Source organism: Beta vulgaris, chromosome 7, assembly GCF_026745355.1.
Source record: "Beta vulgaris subsp. vulgaris cultivar EL10 chromosome 7, EL10.2, whole genome shotgun sequence".
Taxonomy (NCBI): Eukaryota; Viridiplantae; Streptophyta; class Magnoliopsida; order Caryophyllales; family Amaranthaceae; genus Beta; species Beta vulgaris.
Window position 1 is genome coordinate 3611594 of NC_079208.1, and position 12226 is coordinate 3623819.

The 12226-nt window shown below is 42.2% G+C and overlaps 2 protein-coding genes across 2 annotated transcripts; both read left to right on the top strand.

Moving 5' to 3' along the window:
* Nucleotides 1–591: 591 nt before the first annotated feature.
* On the top strand, nt 592–5458 carry LOC104898312 (putative disease resistance protein RGA3). The gene is made up of 2 exons (XM_048648676.2): nt 592–4759; nt 5286–5458. Exon 1 carries the CDS (start codon nt 1582–1584, stop codon nt 4279–4281), a length of 2700 nt encoding a protein of 899 aa, XP_048504633.1. The 5' UTR covers nt 592–1581; the 3' UTR covers nt 4282–4759; nt 5286–5458.
* Nucleotides 5459–6561: 1103 nt separating this feature from the next.
* Nucleotides 6562–8151, top strand: LOC130592118 (uncharacterized). Its single transcript, XM_057396286.1, has one exon. The coding sequence runs from the start codon at nt 6562–6564 to the stop codon at nt 8149–8151; it is 1590 nt and encodes a 529-aa protein (XP_057252269.1).
* The last annotated feature ends 4075 nt before the right edge of the window (nt 8152–12226 follow it).

Consider the following 12226-nt stretch of genomic DNA (forward strand, 5'->3'; position numbering starts at 1 on the left):
TTTGGAGTTACATCACTTTTTCATTAGAGTTACATCACTTGTTCATCAGAGTTATATAAAATCCATTCTCATTTCTCATGTAAGTATGTATTCTCATATGAACTCACTTCTATATATATATATATATATATATATATATATATATATATTATATATATATATATATATATATATATATATCACATACTTCATATGGATTGTTTGGATGGATATGCCGGTGGTGATAATTTTCATAATCATTCAAGAAGTAAGCTCCCAAAACACCACATATCTTTGGGGAAAAAAAAATCCAAAACAGCCCATAATTTCTTGAAGATGGCAAATAATGTCAATAAAATATTTCCTGTGTTTCTTTTTACGTTTTAACTTTCATGCTTGCCGATGTACTATTTTGACTACTAATATCTTTTAGTATATATTAGAGTAAAGTATAAAAATTGGATTTTGTGAAAATATACATTGAGACGAATCCGACAACATATTACATTATAACATTTGATTTTATCTATAGTAAATAATACATGGTCAAACCTCATAGATAAATAGTGGAATTTTCATTGTGTAGCGAGTTATTCGAAACGGAGGACGTATTGTTGTACCATTATATTTGACGCATTTATTAAGAAGTCACACGAGGAGGAGATAAAAAGAGATATGAATAATTTTATTTCATTTTTTTAGATTAGTAAGAAAAAGTTCCCTATTGAATCGGAATCTCGCCCACTTGACCTGACCCAACTACTCAAGCAAAATTTCTTAAGATGAGATTAAAAAAAGTATGGGCATGTGATCAACTTAATATGGAGAGAAAAAATGGGACCACAACAATTAGTGTAGTTGAATAAGACTTAATTAGTTTTAACAAAGGTATATTCGTAATTTCCTACTCAAAAACTTTACCAAGAATATATAAAAATGTTGCATTTAATTTGAAATCGCTGTTTATGAAAACCGTTGCATTTAATTTGGAATGGAAGAAGTATAAATAAATAAAAAGTGAGATTGAGGTAATAAAAAAGAAATAAGATTAAAAAAATAAAAGCAAAATGAAGGAAAGTGCTACTATTAATATTAAAGAAAAGAAGAATTATACACTTTGTTTTACAGCTGGAATCATAAACTATTGTTAACCAATAGTTGATGAGAGTAGATCTACATATACTATTTGTTAATCGTAAGTTTAGTTCTAAATATACTAAACTATTGTTAATCACATATACTAAACTATCGTTAATCATATACTATTGTTAATCATAAATGTAAGTCTACTCTTATGGTTAACAATAGTATTGAAATCATAAACTACCGTTGACCAATAGTTCAGAAGTGTAGATCTACAATTCTACATATATTATCTGTTAATCGTAAGTTTAGATCTTCATATACTAAACTATTGTTAATCACATATACTAGACTACCCGTAAATCATAAACTATTGTTAATCAAAAGTGTATAGTATTGGAATCATAAACTATTGTTAATCATAAGTGTGGATCTGTATATACTAAAAGGACTCCAAATTTCCTAACTATCACATAGTATAATCTTTGAGTGGAAGAAAATAATAGACTACTTGCAAAAATGGCGGCTGAGGGTGTTTTGGTTGACATAGCTTCGAAGTTCTTGGGATATCTGGCTCAATCAGCTTTCCAAGAGGTTTCATCATGGTGGGGTGTAAAGGGTGACTTGAAGAAGTTTGAGCAATCCCTGAGTCTGATCAGAGCTCGGGTTACTGATGCTGAGAAGCATCAAGAAGGAGAAAACAGTGCTGCTATCAAAGAGTGGCTTCGCAGGCTCAGAGCTGTGCTATACAGAGCTGATGACTTGTTTGATGATCTCTACATCGCTCAACAGCGAAAGAAGCGTACGAAAGGGGACATGGCCAAGAAGGTACGCTTGTTATTCTCAAGTTCAAGCCCTGTTTTGTTTAACATTGAACTAGCTCGAGAGCTCAAATCTATTAGGCAGGATCTTGATGACATTAAGTCTGATATGGATGGCCTACATTTGAGTGTCTGTGATCATAGAGGAGAATCTCGGCTTCAAATGGCTCGTCTGATGAGCAAAAGGGAAACAACCTCTTTTGTTCAACCAGATGAGGTCGTTGGTAGGGAAGGTGATAAGGATGCAATAATTAGTATGCTCCTTGATCCCGTGCTTGATGAGCAAAGTATCTTTGTCATCCCAATTGTGGGGTTTGGGGATATTGGCAAAACAACGTTGGCTCAATTGGTTTTTAATGATGAGAGGGTTAAGCACCATTTTGAGCTTACTAAATGGGCTTGTGTACCTATGATAGATGATCACAAAGAATTTATGCGTAAAGTTTTCAGGTGCTTTACTGACAATGATCATCAGAGTCGTTCGTTGGAAGAACTTCAGTCATGTATTCGTACATCAATAGAAAATAAAAAGTATTTGCTTGTGTTGGATGACATGTGGGATGAAAGCCGGGATAGATGGCTTTCTCTTATGAGCTTGTTTAGATGTGGTAGCAAGGGAAGCAAGATAATTGTGACTGCGCGTTCTAATGTGGTAGCAGAAGTTGTTGGCACTGTTCCCACATACAAGATAGGATTCTTAACAGATGGGGCGTCATGGGAGCTTTTTAAAAGACTTGCATTGAAGGAAGGGCAAGAGGAAGACAATCCTAATTTTACTAAGATTGGGAAAGAAATTGTTGATAGATGTGCAAACGTACCACTTGCTATTAGAGTTATTGGAAGCCTGCTCTACTCTAAGGATAGTGAACAAGAGTGGTTGTTGTTTAGAGAGGCTCATCTTTCAAAGACAAAGATGACAGGAGAGAACGACATCATGCCTGTGTTAAAGCTAAGTTATGATTTCCTGCCATCACCGTTAAAACAATGCTTTGCGTATTGTTCGCTGTTTCCAAAAGACTATGAATTCAAGAAAACTGAATTGGTTCAGTTATGGATGGCTCAAGGGTACATTGAACCATCTCAAGAGAGTCTTAGCCTTGAGGATGCTGGGGGTTTATATTTTCTGGAGTTACAAAGGAGGAATTTATTTCAAGATGTCAAGGAAGTGGCTCTAACAGGAAGGGTAACATACAAGATGCACGACTTAGTACATGACTTGGCCTTGCATGTAGCTGGTTTAGAGGAGAAAACGTTTGAGGGTAGTTTTGAAGAGGGAAGGAGTTCATCATCTTTGCTCACAATGAGGAAAATGCGGTCCATTGTGAATGCTAAGTTTTCATCGCCATGTTTGAGAGAGATGATACCATTTTTTCAATCCTTACGTGCCTTGAGCTTGGTAAGATTTGCAGAAAGCACATTGCCAGATTGTATAGGGAGGTTGAGACGTCTAAGATACCTTAATCTTGAACATGGCAGGATGAAGTGTCTTCCCAACTTCATCGCGGAGTTAGAGTGCTTACAAACTCTCAATCTGGACGACTGCTGTTATCTAAAAAGATGGCCAAGAGGTTTTTCTAATTTGGCCAACCTTAGGCACTTGCGATTTCAGGGATGCGAATTCCGTGATATGCCATCAGGGTTTGAGAAGATGAAATCCCTCATAGAGTTGAACAAATTTATTGTGGGAAAAGTTAGCGGTCTGGACACACTAGGTGCTTTGGATCTTAAGGGAGATTATGTAGAAATTGATTTTTGCAAATGTCGTATAGATTCAGTGGGAGAAACCAGAAGGGTGAATATGAAGGACAACCAGAGATTGAAATTAAATTTCTGTATGAAAGAAGAGACTCCTAAATCCGGTGATATGGAGCTTATGTTAGAATGCCTGATTTTGCCTCCAAATCTTGAAGAATTGAGTATTGGGGGCTACAGTGGAGAAAGGTTTCCAACTTGGATGCTCCCTAACCTTGTTACTGTTAAGATTTATAATTGTAAAAGCTGCGTGCAACTCCCCCAGTTCAGTCAGTTACCTTTTCTCAAATGGCTAGATCTTTCTAATTTAGAAGCCTTGGAGTACATAGAAGAAGATGGTTGGGGTGGTGATGGAGAGTCTTGTTCTGCAACGCACTTCACCGCCTTGGAGTTTTTGTATATACGTAAGATGCCGAAACTAAAGGGATGGTTTTGGAGACCGCGAGTGAAGGATGATGTCCACCCTGTCCCTCAACAAGCAGCGATGACATCAGATGTTCATCAAGACTTGACGTCACATCGACTTCTATCATTCCCACGTCTTTCAACACTATATATACTTGATTGCCCACAGTTTGTTGTGTCCATGCCTCTAACCCTGCTGCCAAGGCTTGAGGAATTTCATGCTCAAAACATCCATGAGTAGGGGCTAGAATCCCTTCTGGCATCACATAGAGAAGCACCTTCATCTTCATCTTCATTTCCATCTTCTTCTTCCTCACCAACTCTCTCCACGTTAAAACATTTGTCTGCCTGGAATATGAATATAGTTTCTTTTTCAATTAATTTCGGTAATTTAGAGACCTTACGTATCAAAGATTGCGAGAAACTCACCAGTTTGATCGTTGTTTCTCCAAATTCCTCCATTGGGCAGCTATATCTTAGAAATTTGAAAAATCTGAGAGCCCTACCAGAGGAGATTGGCCACCTCTCCCAGCTTCGTTACCTTGACATCTGGGATTGTACTGAATTGGCCTCACTTCCACAATCATTGCGTTGCCTTTCTTCTTTACAATCACTTCGAATTGAGCGATGTCCACACCTGAAGACAAGATGTCGGAAACCAGACGGTGAAGATTGGCCCCTTATTCAGCACATCCCCCACATTAAATTATCTTAAATAGGTATCATCTCCTTCCCCATGGAATATGGATCCAATCTTTTTTAGTTGTTATTGATTTTTTTGGTTTCTATATATCTTGCTTCGGTTCATTTGGGAAAGAGAAATCATGATTATTATTCTAATCTAAAGCACACATGCCATTTCTGTAGCTCCTGCTGTAATGTATTTTTCAACTTTTGTGTTCTGACTAGATTTGAGGTCTACAAGTCATTTATAACAACTTGAATATGCAAAAGAACTATGGGAATTAAGCTGTTATGGATTTCGTTTTCTATTTTTATTTTCTATAAGATTGCAATTTTCGATTACATTACATTGTATATGAGCACATGTTTAAGTGTCTGCATTGGACTAAAATATATGAAGAGTCTGAGTAATGTAGAATTGCAACAAACGGTTTTTCATTTATTTTTCGAACAACCATTTTCTGTTGCACGCATGTACAACACCCCGTTGTTCTCCCTGTCTTGCTGATAATAGATTTAATTGCATTCTGAATATGATTTTCTCATGAACATTTGCTGCAGGAACTGCTGGCATACCTCATTTCAGATCCTGATTGATACAGATACTTGTCGGTTGCACCAGCTCAAGTTTTACTACTGTTTTATGGATCAATCGTTTTGTTACTATCATGTAATTGATTGTGTTCAAGATTGAATTTTATTTTTGATATATGTAAACTTACCTTAAGGTAGAAGTCTTACTGTGATAGAAGTTGTATGGGTATAACCCAAGTTCATTAACGGCCTTCTAACTAGTGACCGCGAATATACTTATGGACGCGAGCACGATAAGACCATTAAAAGGGTCGTTCGAGTCAGTTCATCACCTGGGACCGGCAGTGTTGGCGGACGCCTAACAAGACAAAATAGAGGGAATCTTCCCACCTGTCAAATGCGTCATAGCCCTACACGTGTCAAAGGATCATACGTCCTGTCAGAGGAATAGTACTTCTATAAATACCCCAATGGTACTATTCTGCAGGTACATTCTCTTACACACTAAAAAATAGCTTATCTCTCTCTCTCTTATTTCTCTCTCTACATCCTATGGTCCAAATATCTGACTTGAGCGTCGGAGGGGGTTTCCTCAAAACCACCCCGAGGGTAGTTTACGTTTGCATCCTGTGCAGCTTTCCAGCAAGGACGTGAGCTCTCAAAACTTGGCGGACTCTTGCGAGGACGCTAACCGTTTCGAACCGAAACAACTTGGCGCTAGAAGGAGGGGGCCCTCCCAACCTTAGCAAAGAAACAATCATGGGTGACGTAAACAACACAAATCAAGGATCCAAGGAGAAGGATGCCGGCCAGACCTCGTCGCAGCCAGTCATCACTGGGGCGATGGAAACCCACAATTCAACTACCAATCTCCCGAGGGACAGACACCAAAAGTAACGTACCTCTCAATTTAGCTCAGCTAAGTCAATTCTCACCTGAACAGCTGCAAACTGTAGCTTCTTTCATTCAAATGTTGACTGCCAACCCCAACAAAGCACACCCAATACCAACCTGTGGGTGTACGTAAGCGACCACTGGCCGCAGCCGGTAGGAACGCGGACGGCACCCCTCTTCGGAAAATGCGATCTTTGAATCCAAGTGGACGAGAGATGGAGAAAAGGATTGATCAGTCAACTATGAAGAAGACATTCTGGAACAGAAGAATTGTATATTCAGAGGAAGAGGCCCAGGGTGGCTCCCGTCGTGAGTACAGTGCCTCAGGCGCTAGTAACTATTCGATGGGGGTCACCTACTCATTAAGCCTAAGCTCTCCCCCTTCACTATGGATATTTTGAACCATCCAATGACGAGAATCAAGATGCCAACCTCCAAGTATGATGGCACTTCGGATCCAGATGACCACGTGGCTGCTTACGAAGGTCACATGTTCCTTTACACTGATGTAGACGCCATATGGTGCAAGGTCTTCCCGTCCACATTGACAGGCATAGCCCAGACTTGGTTCAAAAGTCTAAAGCCAGGTAGCATCTCTAGCTTCTCCCAGTTGTCGTCCACATTCAGTACTCACTTTGTCAGTAATAGGCGCCGCGAGCGTACTACGGGAGAATTATTGTCTGTCAAGCAGGGGGCAAATGAAAGTTTAAGGGACTATATCGGTCGCTTTAATGTTGAAGCCGTTTCAATTCCACGCTTACAGCAAGATGTAGCGGTGCTAGCCTTGATGACTGGCCTCAAGGAGGGGTCACCATTTCGAAATTATCTGGGTCGTAAATCTTACACCACTCTGGGTCCCGTCCTGGGTAAAGCAAATGATTATATCAGAGGGGAAGAGTTTGACAAAGCTGTGGGTAACCGTGAATCTGAGAAGAAAGAGGATAAGCAAAAGAAAGATAAGGGCCGTGAATCTGATCGCGCCCGAGATGATAGACGACAAGAGTCGCATATGGTAAAAAGAGGAGATGAACGAGAAAGGGATGGCGAAAGGTATGACCGCGATCGTAGGGATCGTGAGAGGAATGTTCGGGAAGGAGGTGAGCGCAGAGACAGATTTGACGCGTACACCCAGCTGACTACCTCAAGAAGTCAGATCTTTTTGAAGAACAAGGATAGCGACAAATGGCAGCGTCCTAAACCTATGTTCCACAAAAATCGTGATAAAAGCAAATGGTGTGATTTCCATGGGGATCACGGCCATGTCACGGAAGATTGTCGTCACTTGAAAGATAATCTAGAAGATTTGTTGAGAAGGGGCTATTTCAGCCAATATAAAGCACAGACGAAAGAAGGAGATCTGGTGAAACCAGTCAACAAAAACGTTCAATCAAGGATAAGTGAAATTCACGTCATCAGTGGCGGACCTATTCATGGAGGTAGTGTGAATGGAGCCAAAGCCAGCCTGAAGGAATTCAGGCACCAAGTCAATTTCAATGAGAGCATGAAGTGGAGGCATCCGCCAGCCATGCCGGCAATGACTTTCACACTGAAGGACGCAGAGCATGTGGTCTTCCCTCACGATGACCCATTGGTGGTCACTCTGAGAATTTCGAATTGTTTGGTCCATAGGATCCTGGTAGACGGTGGAAGCTCAGCTAACATCCTGTATCTCTCAACGTTCGAAAAATTGATGATAGGACGAGAATACTTGAAGCCAGTCCGATATCCTGTGATTGGATTCACCGGGGCGTCTGTAACTCCAGAGGGTTTGGTGAGCCTCCCGGTCCGGATAGGAGACGGCAATGAAGTCCGGGATATCATGACTGAATTTCTGGTGGTAGACGTTCCTGGGGCCTACAACGCCATAGTGGGACGCCCTCTGATACATGATGTCCAAGGTGTCGTTTCCACTTATCATCTGACAATGCTGTATGTCACTAATGAAGGGATGACAGCTAAGCTGAGAGGGAACCAGGAGGCAGCAAATCATGCTACTTGACAACCTTGAAACAGCCAGCTAGGAGGATGCCAGTGGAAGAAGCAAATCCACCCGGGAGAAAGCAAAGAAGGGCTCAAAGAAGGGCCGCGATGAATGAACAAGGAGAGAAAGGGTCAGAAAAGATAAGGAGATGATGGAAATATCAATGGAGGAGTTAGAGGCCAGGCCAGAGGATACGCCAAGGCCGAAGCCTGATGGGGAAACTCAACAAGAAATGCTAGCAGAAGATCCGGCGAGGACGGTGGCTGTAGGGACGGATATAGATCCGGAGGTGAGGGTCAATTTGGTGGCACTTTTAAGAGAGAATGCAGACGTCTTCGCGTTCTCCGCTGATGAGATGCCCGGGATAGATCCCTCTGTAATTGTCCATCGCTTAAATGTGGATGGTGCCGTCCGCCCAGTCAAGCAGAAGAAAAGAAATTTTTCGGCAGACAAGAATAAAGCCATAAAAGAGGAGGTAGATAAATTGTTAGCGGCAGGGTTTATCGAGCCATGTGACTACCCAGAATGGTTGGCTAACGTCGTTATGGTAAAGAAAGCAAACGGCCAATGGAGAATGTGTGTGGACTTCACGGATCTCAATAGGGCCTGCCCAAAAGACTGCTATCCTTTGCCTAGGATAGACCAGCTAGTAGATTCTACTAGCGGCCATGCTCTGCTCAGCTTTATGGATGCATTCTCAGGATATCATCAAATCAGTTTCTTGAAGCAGATAGAAAGAAGACGGCATTTATAACAGATTGTGGAGTTTACAATACAAGGCGATGCCTTTTGGGCTTCGTAATGCCGGAGCCACTTACCAGAAGTTGGTCGATAAGGTATTTGCGGATCAGAGAGGCAGAAACATAGAAGCTTATGTTGACGACTCCATTGTCAAAAGTAAATCTGACCGCGAGCACCTAGAGGATTTGGCTGAAACATTTAGAACGCTGAGAAGGTACCAGATGAAGCTTAATCCTAAAAAATGTGTGTTCGGAGTAAAGGCTGGGAAGTTTCTTGGTTTCCTTGTCAGCAAAAGAGGAATAGATGCGAATCCGGAAAAGATTCAGGCAATCATGACCTTGCCAGAACCTAAGGGGGTGAAAGACATCCAGAGGTTAACAGGGAAGATGGCATCACTTACTCGATTTATTCCAAGTCAGCCGACAAGGCCTTGCCTTTCTTCGCTTTGTTAAGGGGAAACAAAAAGTTCGAATGGGGGGAAGACCAGAGCAAAGCTTTCGCGGCTGTGAAAGAGCACTTGAAAAAATTACCTACAATCACAAGACCAGAAACAGGGGACGTACTGCAGTTGTATGTTTCAGCGTCACCAAAGACGGTCGCGGCCGTACTATTGGTGGAGAAGGAGAAACGACAGTGCCCCATATACTTTATAAGCCATATCCTTAACGGCCCAGAAAGCCGTTACCAGTTGGTAGAAAAGATGGCCTTGGCGGTCATCATAGCAGCCAGGAAACTCAGGCCATACTTCGATTGTCATCCCATCCAGGTGCTCACAAATCAACCACTGGAAAAAGCTCTTCAGAAAATGGATAGCTCGGGTCGTCTGCTGAAATGGGCCGTAGAGCTATCCGAGTATGATATTCATACAAGCCCAGAACCGCCATAAAGCTCAGGCCTTGGCGGATTTCATGGTGAGGCCTCGTATGAAGAAGGAAAATAGAGCAGAAAGAAAGTTGGCTGTTGGAGGTAGATGGATCCGCTGCTGATAGCGGCTCAGGAGCCGGTATAGTAATGACAAGCCCGGAAGGTAACACTTTTCAGATACGCTATCAGATTCGGTTTCCCAGCATCAAACAATGAAGCAGAATATGAAGCAGCCATAGCTGGTCTGAGAATGTGCTTGGCGGCTGGCGCCCAGCAAGTACTACTAAAGACTGATTCCCAATTGGTTGCGGCCAGCTAAAAGGGGACTTTGAAGTTAGAGGGTAAACATGGCGAAGTATGTGCAGAAGGCAAAGGAGTTGATAGCTCAGCTTCCGGCTTTGAAGTGCAGGCCATACACGAGCGGAGAACGCAAAAGCAGATGCTCTTTCTAAGCTAGCCAGCTCCAATTCATTCAACGTTGAAAGGACGGTCACCATAGACATGCAAAAAGACAAAGCATTTTAGAAGAGATTGTGACCGTCAACATGGTAAACCAGCAGGGGGAATGGTTCAGTGAGCTGGTGGCGCAAAATGACAGGGGTACTCCCAAGCAATCCCTTCGCCGCGAAGAAATTAAGACGACAGGCAAACTGGTACATCATATACAGGGATGAGCTATACAGAAAGTCATTTAGCCTGCCTCTACTAAAATGCGCAACGGCATGGGAAGCGAAGAAGATACTGGAAGAAATACATGAGGGCATTTGCGGAATCACATCGGAGGAAAAGCTTTAGCGCTAAAGGCGCTAAGGGCAGGTTTCTACTGGCCAACCATGCTGGCGGATGCTCAGAGCTATGTCAAAAAATGTGATAAGTGTCAAAGATTTGCTCCCGTCATCAACAGCCAGCCAATGATCTGCAGCCCATATTTTTGCCCATCCCTTTGCGCAGTGGGAATGGATATCCTGGGGCCGTTTACAAAAGCGGCCGGGGGAAGGAAGTTCTTGATAGTGGGCATAGATTATTTCACAAAGTGGATAGAAGCAGAACCGACAGTTCAAATTAAAGCCCACCAAGTCAAGAGATTCATTTGGCAGAATATAATGACAAGGTTTGGGATCCCCATGGCTATTGTTTTGACCATGGCGTCCAGTTCGACTGTCGTCCAATCAAGCTTTCCTGACAGAGTACAGGTAAAATTCGCATACTCAGCTGTGTGCCACCCACAAAGCAATGGCCAGGCGGAGGCCGCGAATAAACAAATCCTAAACGCCCTAAAGAAGAAGCTGGATGAATTTAAGGGAAAATGGGCAGATATGGTGCCTGCCGTCCTATGGTCGAACAGAACAACAGAAAAAGAAGCGACGGGAGAAAATCCTTTCAAACTGGCTTTCGGGCAGAAGCAGTGTTGCCGGTCGAGGTGGGTCTGCCCTCATACCGGGTGAAACATCAGGATCTAGACGCGAATGAGCAGGCTCTCAAAGAAAGTCTGGATTTCTTACCCGAGGTAAGGCTCATGGCGGAATTAAGAGCAGCTGCTTATAAGAACAGAATTAGAAGGCCTACAACAAGAGAGTCTGGGAAAGACAGCTGGAGGTCAATGATCTCGTCCTCAGGAGAACAGCCGCCACTGGTAAAGCGCATGCTGAGGGAAGCTAACTGCAAACTGGGAAGGCCCGTACATAATCGCTCAAGAAGATAGGCCCCGGTTCCTTTATCCTTAAAGATATGGACGGAAAAGAACTCAAGAATTGCTGGAATGCATGTTCTGAAAAAATATTATGTGTAGGCAATAATTGTAATTGGCCAAGAGCCCTTGATTGAATTACACAGATAATAAAACCTACACTAGCGTCCTGATAAATTCTCTTGTTTGTATTGTATCGTATTTGCGCAAAAAAAAAGTAAGTGCATTAACGGTCATATGACAGACCTAGCACACAACTAAAGCCATATAACAGGCTAAGTGCATTAACGGTCAATGACAGACCTAGCACACAAACTAAAGCCATATAACAGGCTAAGTGCATTAACGGTCATATGACAGACCTAGCACACAACTAAAGCCATATAACAGGCTAAGTGCATTAACGGTCATATGACAGACCTAGCACACAACCTAAAGCCATATAACAGGCTAAGTGCATTAACGGTCATATGACAGACCTAGCACACGAAACAAAAGGCCATATAACAGGCTAAGCGCATTCACGGTCACATGACAGACTTAGCGCACAAAAACAAAAAACCATACCACAGGCTAAGTATATTTGCGGTCACATGGACTTACACCTAAGTTAGAGACATAATCAAACCGGACGCGACGAACATTGTGAACGCGAAGAAACAAGGGAGAATAAAAGCAGGAAACATGATAAATAGACAAAAGTACTCCATAGATTAAAAGCTACTGGCTTGGCGGCCAACTACAAAAAGATATACTGTGGCGGCCAATTTAAAAGAAAAGGCTTTTAGTCCAAATAAAAAG